The following is a 24,063-nucleotide window of genomic DNA, read 5'->3' as shown; positions in this document are numbered from 1 at the left end:
TTATCTTGGTTTGTAAAAAAATCCCCTTTTTTTAATGAAGATTATACCACGAGTATCCCAAAAGACAGTGGCTATTCCTACTGATGGAACGTTTTTCGGAACAAGTTCCCTGCTGTACCTACTGTTTCTTGGTTTCATTGATGAATCTAAGTTTTATTTACTGCCGTGAAATGGTGAAAAAATTCCTCTCAATATGTTGAAATGCTTCAAAACCGTATTTAGAAATATCTACTTAATCACATTTTTCATCAGTAGTGAGCAAACGCGGTATCCATCTTGTTCACAGTTTTTGCATGTGAAAATATTCGTATGAAATGATGTTTCCCTTCATTTAAGAGGTGTTTTGTCTTAGGAATCTCACGCACTTACTTTTGCATCTCTGTATCATAGATATTCTTCAATATTCTATGCGGTTATAATTTTAACAGGGCATCCGAAATGTTTAGCATCGTTGTGTTCATATCATCATTCCAAAATGAATGATCATATCTAAACTGTTTTTAATCTATGGAGTCCTTACGATATATTTAGCGGGAATCCGGGAAACTACTCAACAGTGTTTGTTTATAAGCGCCATATATTGGCTTCGTAAAGGCTTATCAAACATCCCTCGTTACCGATTCAAAATATCACGAAAATCAAAATTAAATTAAATTCAAAAGAAGAAAAATTAAATATATGATTTCAAAATATTTACAATTAATGTCTGGAGCGAGAATAGTACAAGATTTAACATTAAATAATAGAGAAATATTTAAATGTAAATATCAAATAGACAGTAGTCTTTTTTTTTTAAATATAAAAATTCCTTCTCATCTGTCAGAAATTCCCAGGACAAACCCGATAAAACAACCGAATGAAATTAAATAAAACAACGTTAATGCAATAGAAAAAATAAAGGGCAATCGTTACGTAATTCCTGAAGATTTTACTTTGAAGTTTTGAAGATTTATAATATTAAATCATCATCGGTAAAAAGTAATCAAAGAACATAAGTTGTTCACGGATATTAACTCCATAATTTGTTCTACGAGTTAAATAATTAAATATGCGACGCGATCTAGGATTAGCCGTTATTATTTTAAATTAAATTCTTATTACAGTATTCTCATTGTCTATCTTTCCATGCGTCGCAAATAAAAAATAGAATGATTACATTTCGTCTCAGATCAAGGGATTAATATTAAACACATTAATTAATTAAATTTATGTGGGATATATGAAATGAATTTAAATTATTATTATTATTTATTTTTTTATTTATATAAACATCAGAGACAAATTGTAATTGTATTTTTTCAGTGTTAATGGAATAATAATAGCTGGATTTTCAGAGCTGGGAATATTTTATAAGGAATACAATAATCTAATAGCAAGTATAATTATAAATTGTCTACAATTTTTAATTGTAAGACTAAGGGTACGAGCTGTTCTGCAAACAGTTTTGTAATGTTTGGAAATAGTTGGGGGAATTGAAACTCTAAATGTATTAAAACATACAAGTTTTATAAAAAACACGAATTCTTCCAATACTTATGAAATAAATGTATGGTGTTTATAAAAGAATTCCCTGATCAAATTTATGTCAAATTGATAAATATAAGATACAGTTACTCTTTTTGTAGAAGCGTGTTCAAAAAATTTAAAAGTTTTATTATATGAATTTAAAATTTGTCAACAGTTGTCCTTGAGAAATAAAACCGTCAACGGATGCAATGCCCGTACACAGATCAACAGTACGGTGTTGGCGTAGGAGGAAAGACACCACAACTGGACGAATTATTTTTGGCTACGTGGCAGTTTTTTTTATCCCGTTTTAGTAATCGTGTTCTGTGTTACATTAGATTCGATTTTCAAACATGTGAATTATGAACAGAAGATTAATGCTGTGGCCAATGCAAAGTTGAAAAAAATACATCCATTGATTAGTTTTTGTATGAAAATCATGGTCTCCAAAGAAGATTCACGAATGATATTGATATCTGCGGAAGAGGAGTGAATAATTACAACCGTAATAATTATTACATACAACATTCCGGCCTCCGTGGCGCGTGTGGTAGCATATCGGCCTTTCATCCGGAGATCCCGGGTTCGAATCCCGGTAAGGCATGGCATTTTCACACACGCTACACATCTCATCCTCTGAAGAAATACCTAACGGTCGCCCCCGAGGTTAAACATAAAAAGGGTGAAGAAAAGTAAAAAATTCTGAACAATACTTGCAAATTTTCCCCATTTCCGACTATATTAAACGAGGTATTCATTAGACTGGGGCTTGAGAATACTCTTCAGATAAATATCTAAATGAAGTTGAATTTCTATTTTTTAAGGGATACGACGCGGCGACTCAACCAACATAGCTACTGTTACTGTATGTACGACGCGACTGGCTGTATCTGCCTTCGGTTACTAGATTTGATTAAAAAACATAAAAGTAATTACAAAAAAAAAGAGAAACGAAGTACGATCACTTCCTATAATGGTTTTGTCAGGTAACGGTAAGAATGGGGCAAAATACATTTTTAGCCGTACAAAGTACGGGTAATCAGTTATAACTAATATTTTTAAGACGGAGGCCGACTGGTTTGAAACCCATATATCACTCAAAGTCGTACATTACTGAAAGTTAAAACCTGTACTGAGCAAACTATTGATGTGAAGAAATTACAATGCGCTTATGGTTTTTATAAATTGAACAGGCTTTAATTCTTATTTATCTTATTCTCTCACAAGCATGAGTTTAATGAACACAGGAGGGTCCAATGGACAGAGCTCCATGGCCAGACGGGAAGGGCTCGCTTTGCTTCTGGTTTATATATATATATATATATATATATATATATACGTTCGATTATATTACAGGCATTATTTATATTTAGTTGGTCTACAACTAAATACATAAAATTGACGTGTTTTATTGTAAATTGGGTTTTTCTCTTTTTATGTTGTCTTTCAATTTTTGGGAAAATTAAGCCGGATTATTTTTGTAACTCTGCCTTATTTGTTTGTGTTCACATTACAAAAAAATGGTGGAATTGATTAAAAAAATTATGAAAAGATGAACTTTATCATAATTCTGATTAAATGATTGGTGCATTAATAAAAGATATTTACAAAAATATCTTCATCTCGTGTAAAAAAAATTTTCACAACTTTGCCTATTAACACTTCATAAAATTTTTAATGTGGAATCTCCACATCTCCGCTGAACTATGTTGTGGAACGGTAGGGTGTTATAGGTTTGTGTCAGGCGTTCATTGAAACATAATGAAATATTTAATTACGAATAAATATAATTAAAATACTTTCTTAGCGAAATGCTTTTTTTTTTACTCCGTTACTACGCACTTAAGTAAACAATCTTTTATTATTTATTATTACGGTCTTGAACATGATAAATATTATTTTAACAACGAATATTTGATAGATGAAATAATTCTTGAAAAAAAATCTAGGCCCTTGCCGAGAATCGAACCTGTGACGGATTAATCTATTTTATATTTAGTGAAAATATTATTTGTATTTTTTCTGAGTTTTATACTGCTTTGAATTAAAAAAAAGATGCTTTTATCTTACATGAAAATTTCTTATTTGTTACGGAATAAAATTGCCCTATTTAATTTTAACCTTATAAATGTACCGATAACATTTTGTTTAATTTATTATTACTGTATATATTTAAGTTTTGTTTTTATGTGAAGTTCAATGAAATTTATCTTTTAATTTATTTAAAATATGTACATTAACGAACGACTGTGTTCAAATCAAATCAAAATTTGATATACGCATTATATTTTAGTTAATTATTCCTAGTTTTTCAAGTGAAGTAGTTAAATACAGTATTATGATGACGAGTTGCGCCTTTATGGTTTGTATACTTCTAGGGGGAGTTTCGTATCAAGGGACTTGGGAGTGGTTCTATTTCAGTGTTGTGTGTACGTGTGACTTAAATGTGTTTACACCGTTATGACCCGGTGTGCCAGCGACTTGACTCTTGCGTTGTATAAAAGTTGTAGTGGTATAATAGCAGGACGGGTGAAGGCAGCTAGCTATCTGGAGTCTTTAGGCGGGACTGATGGAATGCGGCTGTGGCTGGGACTAGGCTGGACATCGCCATACCTTTGCTTAGCTCCCTCGAAAGATCGCGCGCGCGTATGTTTTAGGTGCTGCGCGCGCACTAATACATATAATACTCGGTTGCGTGTCCTTGAATTACAGAAAGTTTTACTTCCGTCTGCGTGTTTTTTGTTTTAGTTTTACCCATCAACATGTCAACATCCCTCTACTCTTTTATCATCCCTTTTTTGTTTAGACCTATATCAACTACCTTTTTTTTTCTACCTGCCTCTCGGTTTTTATTTTTTTTTATTTTGTGTAATGTTCTTTTATCTAATCTTTGTATTATTTATTTCGTTTTTAAAACTTTTTAGAGTAATCTGAAAGTTTTTCTGATGCGGTGGTGTTGGAAGATAAACATATTCCTCGTATGTTTGGTGTAAATAATTTACCTGGTAATCTTCAAAATATGCTATCTGTGTGTACTAATAGACTGTAGGTATGAGAATTTCAGTTAAAAACAATAATAGACTGACTCCGCTCGTTATATTCTAAGTTGTGAAAGAAATGTAAGTAACTTCTTATAACAATGCGACATTTTTTAATATTAGCGAATGAAATTTATTGATAGGAGGCACAAAAGTAGTTTTCTAGTACTGTCTGATGTTAAAAATGCAGAATATTTTCTTAAATTGAACCTTTTCCCGCAAATTTGATAATAAAGTTAAAGTCATTAGAATTTAATCTAAAAATATTATTCGTAACTGTTTTGCCATGTACATAAAACAATGAGTTGAAAGGATTCTTTGAAATAAAGATTCTGCAGCAACAATATAGTACGCTGAATATACTATACTTCCGTTTATTTTGTTTTTTATCATTTAAATATTGATGATATATTTTAACAAAATACGTAAACGGTTGAAACTAACCTTCAAAAAACTTTACTAGAAATTTTTTTTATTTCGTTCGGAGCTCCATTCTTGCCCGTGTAGAACTGATTGTATTAAAATCACATTTTAAACAATATTTTTGGATTTCTTATTAAAAAATAATTGTTTCCAGGAACGGGGTGCTCCAGATTCTTGAGTTTTAATTTTTTTTTTAATTTACTCGCCTCTTTCATTTCAGAAAACAATCATCAGGAGGTTAATAATTAAGGCAAATGTAAATTTAAGCAACTGGTGTAGAAAATATTTTTCGAAAGTCAAACAGAGGTCAAATCATAGAAATGATGATTTTGAGGACATGAAATTACGTACTGGTAACAGAACTGAACAACCATCTTAAATTAACCGTGGCAATCACCCGGCGTTTTTTTGGGTAATCCAATTTATAGATAATTAAAAGGTTTTTCTTCTATGGAGGAACAACCGCGGGTAGAAATGTAAATCAACAGAACGAGCATTATAATGTTGTGGTAATAGTGAATATCGTATATCGGTTACGTATTCATATTATAATTTGATACCAGATTCCACCGCGGTTTATTCCTTTTTCTCTACCCTTACTTTGTTTCTTTCTTTCACGTCCGGTCTTTCATTACCTTCTTTCTTCCTTCTTGTTTCTCTCTAACTCCTCTTTGTTGTTATTATTGGGTTCATCACTTCCACATCATCTCGCAACTAGCATCGTTGTGTGTATCTATAGTATGTCGTGATTTGTTTCAAGGTCAAATTATGACGCGTGATTCCATCCTATTGAATAGCCTGTAATAACGACTGCGTAAATCTACACTTGTATATCGCTTTGATGAATACTTCAACATATCTTTTACTCTTATTGTTATGTTATTAGATCAGCTAATACGACTGTATATCGTTACCCTTATACGGAATTACAATAATATCTGTTAGAGCTCAAATGTATAAATTAAAACGGATAGTACTTAATGTCTTTTGAAACAAACAATTTGGACGGATAGTATTGCTATCGTAAATTAAAAATTCACAAATAAACCCGTTTTAATTTTAATAGAAACTATGATCATTCTTAAATGAAAAGGCTTAACTGATATAAACGATATCTACGTATTTACAAAATTGATCCAAACCTAGGAAAAATACAAAATTTCTAATTTCCAAACAACGTAGTTATGTAGATAAATATTCTGAAGGGAGGTATAAAGTGTCTTAATTATAATGCTTAAAGAAATATTTTTATTTATTCTCTTTTTTTAAATATATTGTCACCTTTTGACTCGGTTGTCTTCCATCTTGTTTGTTCTGTTTCCACGGTAGTGTAACCCTCAAGAATGTAGAAGGCTGATAGAAACGTTGCTGTTTAAATTTTATTTGAAAAGACTAATTGATTTATCTAAATGTTCGTTGCTTTCTAAGGAAATAATTACGTATTTCATGACTAAACTAAGTTTAATTCTGGAAGTCAGAAAATTCATTTGTTAATCCGGAAATCAGCATATCTATTGCGGTTTGCTAATTCGTGGCCAGTGGACACCTGCATCTGTTCTTCGTGTAGTTACTGTAACTGTTTTACTCCTACGGCTGGCCTGGACAGAACGTATTTAATTATAATCCAACAGTAGGTAGGAGGCACTTCATTTATGTTGAATCATAATTTGTCCAGTGAACTTCGAAATGTATACCTTCCTCATTGAAAGACAAACGCACCTATTGTCTGTTCCATTCCGATAATATTTGTATTTAATTGGATTTCATATAAAAATCTTGAACAAATCCTACAATTTTGAAGTCTGGAATTTTATCTAAACCTCACCATAATGGATGGTATATATACCGAGTGATTAAAAAAGGACTTAACAAATTTAAAAGCGTATAAAAATTTATTGAGAAAACTTACAGATTCGGTTGAGCTCTTATTTCATAGAAAAATACATCACGTTTGTCATCCAGCATTCACTTTTGGTTTGATGCGACTTCCATTTGTAATGCGACATTCATCCCACATGAAGTCGATTTCATTCCAGACTGTAGCCAGCAAGTTAATTGTTAATTCGAAGTCTTAGCTCAACAAGATCAACAGGCAAAGGCGGTACATAAACCCGATCTTTAATGAAACCTTACAAGAAAAAAATCTAGCGGGGTCAAGTCTTGAGGAGCGAGGTAGCCAAGCCATACAGTTGGTCCTTCACGATCTATCCACCGATTTGGGAATCGAGTATCGAGAAAATCTTGGACTTCTAGGCGGTAGTGGGGTGATGCCCCATGTTACTGACAGTAATGGCGTCCATCATGGCGATCATCATAACTGAGGAATTAGAAAATGTTGAAGCATTCCAGATAAACGATACCGTTTAAGGCTGCCTCCTGAAAGAAGAACCGGCCGTACACTCTTTGTGTGCTTAGAGCGCAGAAATTTGTCTCAACAAAGGTTTGGTGCCAAGAGTAAATTGTTTGCCTACTATGAGGCTCCCTACCGTATTTTCTTCGAAAATTACGTTGAACAGCAGTTGCTGACTGCAAATCATGAAACAAACACACAGGGAGCACGTTCCACACCAGTAAATGTATTCATTTTTAACAACACTGGTGGCCGAATTTGGTACTAATGAATTACGTGAGTCAAAATTTTGTGTGCTTTGCTATGAAATGAGACCTCAACCGAATCTGTAAGATATTTATATGAATTTTTATATGCTTTTAAAATTGTGAAGTCTTTAAAATCATGCGGTATTTTAGCAATGTACAAATAACGCAGGTTGCTGTCGATGAGTAAAAATATTTTTCTTAAATATAAAACATTTATAAAAATTATAGTTTTAAAATAATTTTTTAAGGTTTGTAATAATTACATAACAATAAGTGTTAATATAAACGTCTAACAAAAATACTATTTTTGTCTTTAATTCCACAAATGTTCTTTTTTTTTGTAAATGGAAAAGTTAAAACTGTTTCAAAAAGGCTTAAGGTTATATAATGAAGAGGACATACAATTTAGTGTAATTTTTTCTTTTATTAATTATTATTAAATTGCAGTTTCAGACTAAAAACCCTATGACCCTAATTTAAGTAATTTCAAGTTGTTTACTTTATTTAAATGGAGGATTTCTGTATGAAGTCTGAATACAGTTTTCAAGGTGTTTAAACTATAGTAAAACGCCAACAGTAATGAAATAAATGCTTCATTTTAGTTTTTCTAGGCGTTATTTTCTTTTAGTTAAAATTTTTTTAGTGTATCTTATTTCTTTTTTTACCTGCGCTACAGTCCAATGTGAACGTTGGCCTCTCGATTGAGTTTCGTAACAAGAGTCTTTTTATAGGGTAGGGTTGTTAACCCTACGCCTAACCCCCAACTTGGAGGATCAGTGGATTTTCTTAAATGAGTTTCCTTCTCTTGGATAGATCGCTTTCTTTCCAGTTTACAGAGTTCTATCTACCCTGAATTTTATTCGAGTTATCTCCCTAGCCTCGTCCGCTCCCTCCGCCGTTGGGAATGTCTTTCTCTTCCGCCTTCTGAGCCGTTTGCGTCTTCACTGGTTTTTTCCACCCTGGAAAAAAAACATTGGACATATTTTGGTAGTGCTTTCCAATCATCGTTGGCGAGCGTACCCTATCGCCAGGGGCGGCACCCGATAGCTGATCCAGTAACAGCCACGGGATTTTATATATAAAACTGAAAGTTTGTTTGTTTTGGCATTACGCGAGAACCAACCGACAATTGCTTTTACATTTTCAGGATACAGTCGTGTTATTCCAAAAAAGGGTTTAAGCCATAGACCTAGGCCATGGCCCCAATGGGGGTGAAGTTGTTAATGAAAGATTCATTAAAGAAAAAAAATTAATCCTTTTATTTCATTATTATATCTCCGTCACCGTGGCAATAGAAATAAGTTATGAATTTTTCGTCTTCAAAGGTGTGTTCAGTTAAACACACGACTTAGCAGTGGTCGGCCTGAGTCTGCACAAGACAACAGATATTCATTTACATTGGGGAGGGAGGTTGGTTCACGAGTTGAAAAGATTGCAACGTATACATTACGAAGAAAAAAGGTGGGTGTACCGTGTAGTCACCTTAGTTACTACTATTCTATCTTTTGTAATTTAGGTTTTCTTTTTTAATTTTAAGTCTTCTTTTTCAGGTATCTGTAAAGCCTGAATACTTTAATTTTTATTTATCAGTATTAGTCTCACAACCATGAAGGTAACGAACACTGGAGGGGACCCCTCTGTCTAGACGGAAATGGCGACCGAAGCGAGCTCTGCGGGAATGGCGAGCGAAGCAAACTATGCGGGAATCCAGAGGGCGGATCCCCTCTGGGTAGACAAGCGAAGTATACAGCCCCGATCAATTATAATATATACGAATTAAATTTCGTAGAATTTGTACAGTTTTTTCCCAGCATCCTAACGTTTAATTCTCTAAAATTAATTGTACGTTTATTATTTTAAAAGTAAATAAGTCATTTTCTTATAATTACAATGATTGCAAATCGGATTCACAATATGTTCTTTTATTATAATGTACTATATAAATGAAATATGAATTCTGTTTTACAGTTATGCAAAAACAGATCAAAGAGAAAGTGCATCTTCATAATTGTAAAATTAATTTAAAATAACGAAATTTAAAAAAATAGAACAAACTTCTCTAGATGTTTGAGCGACTTATGACATACATTAATAACTTTATATTATGTAGCATAAAATTATAAACCTATTAAAAGGATTATTAATTATATTATTTTAATTATTATTGTTATTTATTTAGTTTCTCAGTAGAGAAACTTTTTTTTTAAACCTCTACTACAAAAAAAAACATCTAGCTGCCGACCTCCGTGGGTGAGTAGGTAGTGTCTCGCATTTCGTGCCGTGGTCCCGGGTTCGAATCCCGGTCAGGCATGGCATCTTTTCATACGCTACCAGTTTCCACCGGGTTAATGATCATAGCTGCTGATGCCAGCTCCTTCTTCATAATAAAAAAAGCATAACATCTAAAACTGTGAAAACAATCCAGAGTCGTAATGTTTTTATCTCGTTTAGATAAAAAAAAAAAAAAAACAGTTATATTGAACTAACATTTTCAGCATATCTCAGTTCATTCAGCAGGAACAGCTTGGAAAAAGAGTCTGGCTCTTTTACTTAATCTTTTACTTTAAATTTTTACTTAATAGAATCGTTTTACCTATCATGTATATATATATATATATATATATATATATATATATATATATATATATATATATATATATAACTATGACAAAAGCACCCAAGTGTTTTCATCTGTGTAATGGAATTTTTTTTATTTTGTGAAAAGACCCTTCTCTGCAAAAGGAAGGCAAAGGGAAGGCAGTCTTCAAGCAAGCCCACAGTCAGAGTCCGAACACCATTGAGCTCCATTAAGGAAGCAATAGGTTTTATTGACTTTTACTTTCTCAAACTCTTCAATGGAATGAAATGTGGCTTCATTCCATTAAACATGCTTAATTTCCATGCAAGGTTGATGAACGGGTTATGTAGAGATAATCCATTAAGAAAATGAAAATCTGGTAGTTGATTGGTTCTATCTTGTTTAGGATATAGATGATTAAAGAATCAAGTTTTTTTTTATAAAAATGTTTATCGGTGATCCAGAGAAAGTATCTTTCATCAGCAACAAACTGTAGTTAGTCTTTCAGAGCAATCCAGCTGAAACTTTTAGTTTACATAAAAGAGTTAATTTGGTTAGTATATATAAAAATTTTCAATTGATTCTGACCGTACAATTATTTTTTTTTCATTTTATTTATTTTGTTCAATTAATTTTCTTAAAGGCAGGTAGGTATTTGCTGATGTAGGTATACTTGTAATATAGCCGGCTGCATAGTTGCTTAATATCGACTAACTGCCAGATATTCTAGAAGTAGTAAAATATAAGTAACATTAAAAACAAAAATATCAGTAGAAATAAGTTTTTGTAATGTTTAATTTATTTTTTAATAAGAAAAAGTGATCTTAAATGAACATATTTATTTGATTTAGTTTTAAGTTTTGCCTATTATAATGAAAGGTTATTAAAGCGTGCAGTTTGGATATCTTCAGTTATTTTTAATCTCGGTCCTTATAGATTAAAGAGTGCATGGTTTAACGTAACTTGCTCATCATATTACTAATAAAATATATTTATTGTGTTGATTTGTTTCTTACTAGAGAATAATAATATTACAAGATTTTTATTGCCGTATTTGGTTTGAATACGTAATTGTTATTTTTGTCGATGATAATGTCGTTTTTATGTGCAATATTTTTAGGCCTTATGAGATTTGAGTAGTTACTATCGATTTTTTTCCCACTTGAATTATATTTTTTTGTTAAAAAAACAAACTGGGATATGTTATTGCTGATAACTAGTTCTAATTAAGTTATTTTTAGTAAATTTTGTGAGTGTTCTGACAGTTTAAGTGTCTGTTTTTTATTGTTAGTTTTTTATTATTTTCATACTTTTTTTTAAAGTGAATTTCCAAAGAATTTGGGAATCGCTAATGCATCCGATTATGTTTATATGCATATGTTGTATAAAGTTTTTTCACCCGCTCTATTGGACGCAAATCTTAACCGATTTTGACTAAAGTTGGTGGGGTGATGTAAACATATTGAGAACAGAGCCTTATTGATTTTCAAGCGAATCGGTTTTTACGAACTGGAGTTGGAGCCAAAAAACGAGGGTTTTGGTACATTTTCAGTTTTTTCGTTCTATTGAGTGAAATTTTTTTACTTTTCCGTTTATTTTCTTAAAAATAAATTATTTTAAGAAATAAGACTGGTTTGATGCTTATCAACTGTTCTATACAAAGCCTATGTAGCATTAGTGAAGCATACAAGATTGTTTTATTTAAACTGTCACAGGTAATGTTAAAATAAATTATAATATCTGTAAAATTAAACGTTTACTTTTATGCACTAAAAATAATTTTTTGATGTGAGGTTTGATGTCCTAGACGAGAACTTAAAGACTTTAACAATAATAATACAATACATTTTTTTAGTGGATTTACAAAGAATATGTAAAAATTGTTACTGCGCCCGGTCAGATTTTATAAGTGTGGCTGGAGGAGGGATCAACTTTTTTTTTGGAATCCGCTGAATACGATTCTCAATGTTTATATACATAAACATTGAGAATCAATGTTTGTACGATGTATGTACATAATGAAAGTATGTATGGATGCTTGTATCTATCTATAAGATTTTTCGTTCGCTCTACCGGACGCAAATCTTAACTGATTTTGCATTATTAAATTTATTGGGAATAGAGCTCTATTGATTTTTAAGCGAATCGGTTCACAGGAACCGGAGTTAGAACCAAAAAGCAGAATTTTTGGGTATATTTTCAGCTTTGTTTGGTTCTTCTGCGCGCAATGTGTAGCTGTTTTTGAAGAAACTTGATAGGATGATGTTTACTTAGTGGAAGTACATCCCTAATGATTTTCAAGCTAATTGGCTCGCAGAAACCGGAGTTACGGGCAAAAAACTGGGTTTTTGGGTACGTTTTTAAGGTTACTAAAACCGGAAATCCGCTCTTCTGGCGAACTTACTGCGACAGAGTTTTATTTTTAATGATTTGGTTAAACATCTTTTTTATATGTTTACAAAATGAGTTTAATATCTAAAAATAATAGAATTTTTACTTGTTGAATCGTGATTATAAAGCGTATGTGAGGGGCATAACAATGTCAAGAAATATAACTGTTATTTTATATTCCAAAAGATGGCCGTATTGAAAATGATAATAAAAAACAGTTAATAGTACAATGACAGTTTTTATTGAAAAAATAAACTTTTAAAAATTTTCTACAACCAACAGCTTAATGGCAAAGAAGTGCGGTAGGAAATCCAGAAAGAAAAACAAATATGTAAAGGTCTTTGAAACATAGTTTTATTAAAAAATATTATTGTTACCTACCTACTTTTCGAAGAAAATTACGTAAATACTTTCAGTCGCATAATCGGAGTGAGGGGTGAAAATGAATTGTCTTTACATTTTGAGAACAATACCACTCACTATTTTCTTTATGAAAATGCCATTCACTTAAATTGGGGTTTTCTATATGTGTAGGCCTATGCATACATTTTTGTGGTTCGAAAATCTTTAAAACTACTTAATCAATTTCATTAAAATTTAGCTATGCTGAAGTAGTGTACATGAAGTTGTACATGTGAGAATTTGATGAAAATTGGTTGAGTCGTTCTTGAATTACGCTCAATTTAAGGTCAAACGTTAAAAACGTGGTTCGTTATGATGCTGAAAGTTTGCAAGTTAAAACGTTGTTTTTTTTTTTATCAGCAGTTTCTTTTGTTAGCAATATTAAAACGAATTAAAAAATATTAAAACAAAATGAAATTAACGAAAATATCTGTCTCCTGCGCAGAATTGCGCAAGTTTTTTTTTAGTTATTTTCTCTAGAACTTGTAAATTTGTAGTTGTTTTATGAAAACATCCACAGTTTTTTTGAAGACGGTTAACCGAATTTTATTTTTGAAAATAAAGTATGTAGATAATAAAAACTGTTAGTAGTGACAAAGTTTTAGTATGTAAAGCAAATAATTAAAAAACTAGAATGTATCGAACATTTTCAAAGTAAAAGATTAGAGTTGAAAAAAATAAAGAAGTACATAAGACTTTCAGTCAAATTACTGGTGACAGTAAAAGACCTTCAGAATATTCATAGCCGGGGATAAAAACTAATAGTCGTGAATTTACTATACATATGTAGACAAAGTTTTGATTTAATTAATTAAAATGCCTTTTTTATAATATATGAACTTCTGAAAATATAATAGCATTCTTACACGGTTGTTCACCGACGATTAAATTAAGCAACATAGTGGGATTCCACGAACTTCAAAGAGTGGCTAATTATAGAATTTAAGATTTTGGTTGGAATTCTAAAACACCCGTTAATAATTAAAAGAAGTATTATTAATGAATATTGCCTTTGATTATAATGGTTGAAGATTGAGAAACGAAGTTTTTAGAGCTCGAGTCCGCTTAGGCATCTGAAGTCATAGTTCCAATCTTATCACAAAACACCACTCTCTTGCAACACTAAACTTATAAAGAGATTAAAAATTTCTTCGAGGAAAATTCTTATTTTCAATTTTATAAGGATTTCACTGTTATATATCTTAAATAATTATCTGTAATGATAACGTAGATAAAAAAAAAATATTGGAAATGTTCAACTTCTATCAATAGAAACTTACGTTATCTTACATATATATATATATTTGTTTTGTTTGGTGTTGCCTGTCTAGATACGTTTGCTTAGGGTGAAGGTTAGTTAGAATATTAACCGTTTGAACTGTAACCACCATATGCGAGTGAATGTTGTGTGCTATTATTGTAACTTAACTTCCATTTCCTCTCCGTCTAGTTCTGAATGTCTGTCTTTATTCCCCGCGTCGTTTCGTTTGGATCTAGTCGGGCTACGAATTTGTATGAATCACTTTGTTACTCTTGTTAGTCGAGTTAAGTCTTACGATTGTGACGGACGGATTTTCGTTAAATTTGTTCCTTTATTTATTTATTTAATTTTTGGAGAGTTTGAGATTTTTTTTGCAATACTCTATTTTATTTTTACTGGTTTTGTTGTTTAGTGGAGTGTTTTTATATATTTTCTTCAAAATGTTGTTTGTTGGAGAATATACGTACAGCCTAGGTATGTTTTCAAGTATTAATTGTCATTTCATCTCATAAAATATCTTTTACTCATCGGAATTTTTCTTAAATTTTGAGTTTTTACAATTTTTAGCTAATATAATAAACTAATTTAAATGTAATTTGGCTTGGGGATATTATTTTCCGAGATAAAAAATCGTTTGTTTAATGCGTATTGATGGACACCCGGTCGATTTTCCACTGGTTATCACAAATATGAGAATTAAGATTGTCTTGACACGTGTCATAAAGTTACTGTATACCACGTAAGATCAAAACATTTCATTAAAAAGATACCCGCATTATTAATTTTTACTCGGCAAATAAATAACCTTTTCAATTTAAAACGATTGATTAATCAAATTACATTGTTGTATCTTTACTGAATGTCATATAGCTATAAAATTATTTTTTTTAAATTTGTATTTAAAACGTATGAAAATATTCGTATCAAAATATCTATTATAAGATATATATCAGATTAAAAATTTTGGTGTGGACAGCATATGACTTCCTTGTACGCCTATTAAATTACATAAAATTTTATTTCACTAATAACTACTGATTTTTTTTTCATATTTTTTTTATTGTTATTGAATTATTTTTTTGTAAAAAAATTTTACAATCACAAGTTAATAATTATTAATAAATCAATATATTTAAATTAAATAAAAGTTACAAAAAGGAAATGAAGTCGAATTCGAACCGATGTGGGTTCTCCTTGTAAGATCAAAATATTTCATTAATTAAAAAATTAATTGACTATAACTCTGGAACCAATGAAAATAAGTACCATTTGATATATCGTTGAAAAGCTCTCAGTGATTACTGCAGTTAAGAGAAAGTCCAAAATCGATATTTTTTGGATTTTTGGCCTTTTTTGGATATTTTTTGTCAAATCGATTTCAGTCAAAAGGAGAGTTGCACAACTAGATATTATAACAGTCCTAAATCCAAAATTTCAACATCTTACGGCTAATCGTTTTCGAGTTATGCGAGATACATATGTACGTACGTACAGACGTCACGTCGAAAGTAGTCAAAATGGATTCAGGGATGGTCAAAATGGATATTTCCGTTGAAATCAGAAAACCGAAATTTTTCGCGACCACAATACTTCCTTTACTTCGTACAAAGAAGTAAAAAATAATTAAAAATTCTTCGAGTTAGTTATAGAAATTTTTCGTAGAATTAAAATAATGACTAACAAGTAATCCCGACAGTGATGTATTTAAATTGTATTGGGAAGTAGTAAAAATCTCGCACATTATGTTGAAATGTTGTGTTGAAAATATTTTTTTGAGTTTAGGTAATACGTGATTTTGTCTCATATTAATTACTGTTGGAATGAGTTTTAATTTACTAGAATTTTTTTTTAATAAAAATTATCGTTTGAAGTAAACAAGGCGTGTTGAAAATCTTTCATTTGTTTTTGGAAGGAGCTGAAATTGACTGGCTGGGCTTAGCACGGTAATGTTGATGTGCGTTCGTGATTTTTTCTAACATTGTTGAAAAAAATTTGATACAGGGCTTGCGCTAATACTATCATTGTTTTAAAATAGCTGAATTTCAGCGAAAAGAGATCAACGTTCTGGTAGGCCGTTCCTTTAAGAAGATGAAACGTTGATACTAGTGAAAAGGCTTATATCATCAATGTGCTTCATTTAGTAAGTTATATAAAGAAAATTTCCTTCATAATCTTGATACTTTTCCCGAAAAATTCCAGTTCCTTGAAAATTCCATCAAGCCATCTTTCGTTCTATCCTTTTTGCTTAGTCCAGACCTATCGATTCCCCAAGTTAGTCAAACATTTTTCACACTTGTGATTTCTGGTTGTAAAACAAGTTGAGAGTACCGTTTAAATGAAGGGATTTGTGAACCCATAGTACGTTACGAAAAACGTAACTGCAAAGTGAATGCCATTTCGAATTAAAGATTATCAGGAATGTTTTAATATGTGGAAACAATGCTGGACAAAGTTTATCTAGTCCTAAGATTATACCGCGTGTTTCAAAATGAATATCGGGTTTTAAAGCTATGTAATATTCCTCATGTTTCACATACGTTGATTAATTATACACGAAATGAAATAACAACTCTTAATAGTTTTAGCTGTGTGCAAGCTCGTAAACTATTTCCTGTTCCTTCCGCTTGAAAGCGCTAGCAGCAAAGATGGCGACCTCCCAACAGAAAGTGTTTCTTGTTTTACAGTTTGCAAACTGTGATTCTGTAATTACTGTGCAACATACGTTCCGTTGAAGTTCCGTTTTGATCCCCGAGTGGCAATAACATTCGTAGATATTATAAACAATTTGAAGCCACTGGCTGTATTTGTAAAGGGAAGAGTACAGAACGACCGAGTATGTCCGAAAACAATGATGAATGTGTAAGAGAGTCTTTTCTACGTAGTCCTAGAAATCCGTTAGAAAGCCTAGCCGCAAATTAAAAACTCCAGTGACGTCTGTGTAGAGGGTTTTAAGGAAACTCTTACAATTGCGTCCATATCGCTTAGGTTGTCCATATCTGTAAGCTCTAAAGCCTACAGATTATGGTTTGCGTGCTATCTTCGCAAATTAAATGATGCACCGTGACGATGAAGACTGTTTTTCGTGTCGTATTCAGTGACGAATCAACATTTCATGGTAATGGAAAATAAACACTCGTAATGTGTGTATCTGGGAATCAGGAAATCCTCACGAAATACTGCAATGTAAACAAGATTCCCCAAAACGGATTTTTTTTTTGCCGTGTCCCGACGGAAAGTTTACGGGTCGTTATTTTTCGCGGAAACAAGTGCGTCTGGAATGAACTGTTTTTATATGCTACAACTATGTCTCTTTTCTCAACTGAAACACGAACCACAAAACTTTATTTAGCAACAAGATCGTGCGCCTCTTCGCTGGCATAACGCTGTACATGATCAGTTGAGTGAAATTCTCCCCGACCGTTGGATTTTTCGCCGGGAACCAGATAATAGGGCTTGTTTGTCTTGTCCTCCAGGTTCGCCCGATCTGTTCCCAAGCGATTTTTTTTTGGAGAGGGGTTTATAAAGGATCAGGTGTATGTGCCACTGTTACCGGCTGACCTACTTGACTTGAGATAGGATTGAAGCAGCTGTCGCATCAATTACTCCAGACTTTTTGATTAAAGTATGGGATGATTTTTCCTATCTGATGGATGTGTGACAAATGATGATCACATTGAACATTTATAGGAAAATTGTTCGAGTTGATCTTTCAATTCATGCATAATTTATCAATGTAAGTAAAACTTAAAAAATATTACATTACTTTAAAACCGGATATTTATTTTGAAACACACAGTACCTAGTTTAAGAATATAACCAGAACAGAATTGAATTATGATTTTTTGATTTTGTTTTGTTTTAATTTAAACTTTGATACTTTTTGAAGATTTTATATATAAATCTATGGTAATTTTAACATCTTCAGACGTTAAATATTACTCTTACACGTTTCTCTAATTTTCAAACTATCCATTGGAATTTTTTTTAACTTAAATTTTGTGGATATTTGTACAACTATCAACTAAGTTAGTTTACTGGGATTTTATCCGAAGCGAAAAAATGGCAAAACAATTTTTTTACATCTTCAAGATGGAGGATTCACTTAGATGTCAGTTGTCGGTTCGTATACATTTTTGATTAAAATAGCTATATAAGCTTACTTGTTCCCCGTGCGAGATAAGCTTATTTATAAATTTAAATTCATTATAATAATATATTCGATTATAGCATTTTAGAAAAAAAATCAATCCCATAAATTAAGTAAAATAGAGGTAGAAACGATTTCTATTCTCAACATTTAAAACTTTTGTTTATCTAGGTTTCACCCTACACACTTAGACATACTTTTTGATTTATTTCTTTATCTTTAATAAAACTTTCTGGAAAGCCAGTTATTTTTATTTACGTATGAAATATTTACTAGGATTTTAACAAAGGGTAGTAGTAGGCACAATCTGATAATCCAAGGAACGCTGCTGTTAGCTGATGTTTAGTTCATTTTTAGAATCTACTTTTGTTTATTGCTTTTAACTGTTCTTTGTTTACGTTTATCGAAAGAGACGTGCCTTTAGAAATGGTGGAGGTTATTTCTGTTTTAAACAGTATATCAATCATTATTTTTTATTTAGGGTTTTTAGGTGAGACCTACTAAATTACGAGGGGGCCCATGGTGAAGGGGGGAACTCGGAGGGCTGAAAAGTTCTGGAGCGTTTGAACGTGATTTTTGTTTCGTTTTATTTTGCAGTATACTTACATAAGGATAGTTCAAATGCAGTACTTAAGTGAAAGATCTTCTTATAGCTTTAATAACAAGGAACCGATTTATATATTTAGGAAATAACGAAATGATTTTGGCTAGATCAAGCGCGCTGTGTCTTTGCCGATAGGTCTGAATCCTAATGACTCGCTTAGTAATATTAAACAGTAAGGATTGTCTTATTTTACTTCCCAGTCATTTTTCTTTTTCCCAATGAAATTTCATTTCGCTTCTTTGCTGAAATTTTTGTTTTTTAAACATAAGTACAAGGTTTCTCCATTTTAACAACTTCTTCCTCTTGACAACTTTACGATCAATGAAACGCAAAAAAAAAATATCAAAAAAATATCTACTAATTTTGTATAATAACTAAAAAGTATATCTTGTACTTATAGATGTGACTTTTTTTTCAAATAGTAGCTGTTTCATTCAAGAATGGTTATTTTTCACAATAAAAAAATGAACGTGTTCGTTTTGATAAACTTAGTAAAAATATATGAATGATTAAAAAAAATTCCTTATCTACTCTCATTTACGACGTAAATGAATTGATTATATTTATAGATAAACTAATGGTTAAATATTTGTCGCCAGAACGGGCGTTATACAGTGGTAACTTTCGAAAGAAAAGTTATGCCTTATCTTACGAGCTGCAGTGCACAACAGTAGTTAGACAAATTATATTGCAACATTGTTATTGTTACTGTCTTTTCTCTAGAATAAAAATTAAATTTTTTTTCACGCTAGAACCTGTCATAATTTATATATATATATATTATTTGTTTATATATTACATTAAACAAGATATTGCTTAGGTATCAGAAACTACACACGCAAAATTTATCGAGTATTAGATATCTAACCTTCTTTGGTCTACGTTGCTTAAGTGGGGGTACCTGTTTTCAAGCCCAGAATTCTATCTTTGAACGCTATTTTTCTTTTGGTATTCAACTACTGACTGCCCTCCATTGTTCGGAGGATTGCTGATTTATATTATACTAGGCAATATAAAAACTGTTGACAGTAGTAAGATGTTTGCACCAAACTCGCTTCTATATTGTGTATTGCGATTATATGGTAATAATATGCTTTTGATATCGGTCTAGTACACACTGTTATAATTGGACCGCGACCGGTGACCTCGGCCATCTCCGTCAAGTGCTTTTATCTCTTCTATCTTTTAACACGCGCGCACATGTGTTTTATATCCTGTAGTTTGTTAATTCATTTTTTCTTTTGATTTCTATTTATTTTCATCTTATATAGGCCGAATTGCCCATCTTGGGGAAAAAAAAATTAAATTTTGAATGAGAAATCATTGGTAGGTCATCGTCAGCATTTCAAGTTTGTTTCTATATTTCTGGAATAGTGATTTTCAAGGAGTAGGTTGAACTATACTCTTTAATTTTCTAAGAAAATGAGTACGTAAGGGAAAAAATTATGATTGTATCCAAAAAGTTATGATTTTTTTCGGCTACCTATCGAAATGGCTTTGATTCTCTCACCGATTTCAGTTTTACATTTGTTTTTTATTTCTTCCCGTAAATTTTATTATGAATACTACCCGTAAAACAAACATTAAAATCCGGTAATTTAATTTTCTGTCGAAATTAAAGGTAAATTTAAAGTTTAAGGCAAATTTTTTGCTGTTTTCAATAGTAGATTTAAATGTTGTGATTAGTACCACGAACTATTTGCACCGGTTGTTTTGATTTATTTTTATAATAATTTTAAAATAATATATTTTTTTATTTCATCGGCGTTAATATCTTGTCTTGGTGTTGACTTATCGTGACCTATTAAATATTTAAATTATTATTTTATGCTATAATTTTAGTTTTTTTTTTTTTTTTAATATAAAATAATGTGCTGTATGTTGTCCATCTTTTCCACAGTCAGATTCTGCGTGTTATATTTTTTATATTTTAAATATTTTAATTTTTTTAACGTGGAAATCGAGCCTACAAGAATTTTTGTACTTAAAATAAATAAAGAAAAAACTGATTAAAATCTGTCCATATTTATCCAATTAGATAAACGTTTCCTAAGAGGGTCTGATAGATTAATATGTTGTTCAGCTGAATAATTTCGTAATAATTTCAGGGATGGTAGGGTTATTCCTTCAAGAATCTTATTCAACCTGAATAAGGTTCAAAGGCTCAAAAGGTTGAGCCACCTGTTCTCAAACAGCTCTTTAATTTCTGAAAGAAAAGTAACTTTGTCCAGATGAGCGAAGATTAGTCATGTCTGACTGTCATCTGGGTAAAAATTTATTCTTCCGATGGAATTGTGGGTAGATAATGTCTTCAGATTTCCTTCGTATAATTATTCCTATCCGTCTGAAGGTAGATCATTCTTCCTAATCATCTATTATTTTTTTCTTATCTTTGATTGATTTCTTCTTTCCAATTTTTGGTTATGTGGATTTACTGATGATGCCTAAGATCTGTGAACTCGGGTATGTGAATTACCAATAGATCGATCGGAATTCATTATCTTGGCAGTTAGTTGTTTAACTAAACAATTTTTTCTTTTGGATTGGTAAAGATGGACTAATTATAATCTCTTCTAAAATTCATAAATTAAAAAAATACTACGGACCAACGAAACATTTACATTAATTACATTTGTGGTGTTAAAATGGTTAGGTTTAATTAATTCTTTAAAAAGATGGAGATTTTTCTTGGAAATTGTAAAAGTTATTGGTAGTTCATTCGATGGAATCTTTTGTTGAAAATAGTTAAAAAATTTCCTTGAATAAATTAAATGTAATAATACTTTTCATTCCTTTTTAATCAAAATGACAATGTTTTTACAATGCCGAAATGCTTATTAGAGTAGTAGCATTAGATTCAAAACGTGAATATAGATGCAAAATTTTCCTGCCGAACAGACCTGGAAAAGGTCTCCTTAAGCATGCCTCAATTAACGTACCAAAAGTCAAGAGCCTACCAAAAACTATTTCGAGATATCCGGGTGGATTAGTAAAATGGCCAATTCTATATCGATGTAAACGCGTTGCAGTTCCGTTTTTCGGTTGCAACTAGCTAAATATTGAATTTATCGAAAAATGTGTCAAACAAAAGTTGTAGAAGAAATGTTTTATACAGAAAACTTCTAGTATCGTTTTCATAAGATTATAAATAAGTGTGAGAATGATCTATTACTTACAAACAATAAAATATTTCAAAAATTTTTTTTTTTAATAATGAAACCGAAGGTTATCACTCAATAAAATAGATATTTCTGGATAATTTTACAAAGTTTAAAAATCTGTTTTTGTTAATTTCTTATAAACATTTATTTATATTGTTAATTTCACTGTTTGATGCGCACTGACGCATTTTACAAACATTACGCTCACAAAACTCATTCAGAAATTAAAATTTACGTAAAACTAATATCACCATCTAAAAGTAAATATTTTTTCTTTTATCTTTTATTAAACTATTGTTTAATATTTAATATCGTAAAATTTTACTAAGTTATGATGGGGTTTTTGTATTTAGTGAAAGTCCCAAAATACGTTTTTTGAAATATAATATTTTTAAAAAACTAATATTTAAAAAACGATTATATATTTTGCTAAGAAACTTATTATACTCATAAATAATCACCTTAAGAATATATTTGCATAGTTGTTTTTCGGTGTTTTGAATTTGGTTTTTATTTGCAGACCTTTGGTAAACAAATCTGAAAATACTTCGACCTGACAACATTGTACTGTAATATGTTATTCCTAAATATAGCAAATTTTTTTTTAGTCTACCAAAAGTTAATCCTTTAAGTACCATTTTTTGATAAGATTTTGATTTTTTGCATTTTTTATCGTAGATCATAAGTTATAGGTAATTTTTTTTATCGCGCGCTCTTGTTGAAACGGTGTCGCCAGCTATTTCATATCTCTACGCTTAGCCAGTATATAGAGCGCTACTGTTTATTACCCAGCCGATTGTTTTTGATCTGATAAGAATGTGTCCATAGACGTTTTTGTGTAGAATTTTCCGCTCTACATTTTTGATAAGAATAGTTTTTCTGTAAAATCAATATTTAACAACCTACAATCAAAATAGTGAAAAAAGATTATTCTTACATTTTTTTGTTTATAAACAAATGTCGGAATGGTAGTGAAGCTTTCGACCTTTAGTATGTTAATTGAGGCATGCTTAGAGATCTTTTCCACGTGGTTTGTTCGACAAGAAAATGTTGTCCCTACATTCATGTTTTGAATCTAATGCTCCTACTCTATATCTATCTATATTATTAAATTTGTATAAGAACTATCTGATCTATTACTCAGAGAATGATATTTGTCGAGTGGACCTTATTATTAAAAAGCCGAATCCCTTGCATTATAATCCGGTTCAATAATTAAGAAGAGAATCGTAGTAAAAAAAGGAAGAGGAAGTCGCACTAAAGAATTGAAACAAATTAAATTTTCTAACTTCGTCTGTCTTTCTATTCTACGAAAGGAAATAATTAATTATTAATATAAAATGATCTTTTTCAATTAATCGTTGAGTGGAGGTTAATAAAAGATGTCAGCAAACAGTTGTGTCAAAAAATAATGTAATTATTTTCATACAGTATTTTAATTTTTTTAGTAATCGTAATCTACTTTTGGGGAGCCTATTCCTCAGGTATCAATTTTTGGATCTAATAAAATTTTATTTTGTAGACTATTATTGATTCACGTATATTAGGCAGGTTGTAAATTATGAAACCAAAAGCTTTGTGCATTAACTTAAAATAGAAGCTCTACGTTAATTTTTCATTAATTAACATTTAAAAACCAGAGGACGGTGAGTTAATTTAACCAAAAATGTACGTATCATCTAAAAATTCTTATTTGCTTACTTGCCTAATGTGTGTGTGTGTGTGCTTGCGCGCGCATAATTTATCATTAATCATATTATGGGATTTTTTGTGGAAAGTTTCCTCCCCCTAAAAATAAATTATTAAATTTGTAGATTGTCGCACATGTACTGTTCTTATATGTATGTTGGGTTTAACATACACAGAGGAAACAATTTAACGTTTAGTGGCGGCGACCAGTTATTTTTTCTATTAATCAAATTTTGTTTTAACAAACAAACAAAGTGGTTGTTTT

The 24,063-nt window shown here is 31.1% G+C and overlaps 1 protein-coding gene across 4 annotated transcripts in view; it reads left to right on the top strand.

The window, feature by feature from the left end:
* The window catches only part of kst (spectrin beta chain, non-erythrocytic 5 kst), a 307,475-nt gene that overhangs the window by 10,444 nt on the left and 272,968 nt on the right, over positions 1-24,063 (top strand). For 2 of the 4 annotated variants that reach the window (XM_075371632.1, XM_075371629.1), the window contains exon 1: positions 14,516-14,671. The exons of 1 other annotated variant lie outside the window; for it this stretch is intronic. In XM_075371632.1, coding sequence (XP_075227747.1) covers positions 14,638-14,671 — 34 coding nt within the window. In that variant the 5' untranslated portion in view covers positions 14,516-14,637. Of the gene's footprint in view, positions 1-11,741; positions 11,859-14,515; positions 14,672-24,063 lie in introns of those variants that run through there. One more of the 4 variants, XM_075371631.1, reaches the window with a different exon arrangement.

This window comes from Lycorma delicatula, chromosome 7, assembly GCF_047948215.1.
Source record: "Lycorma delicatula isolate Av1 chromosome 7, ASM4794821v1, whole genome shotgun sequence".
NCBI lineage: Eukaryota > Metazoa > Arthropoda > Insecta > Hemiptera > Fulgoridae > Lycorma > Lycorma delicatula.
This window is presented reverse-complemented; position numbering and strand designations above follow the sequence as displayed.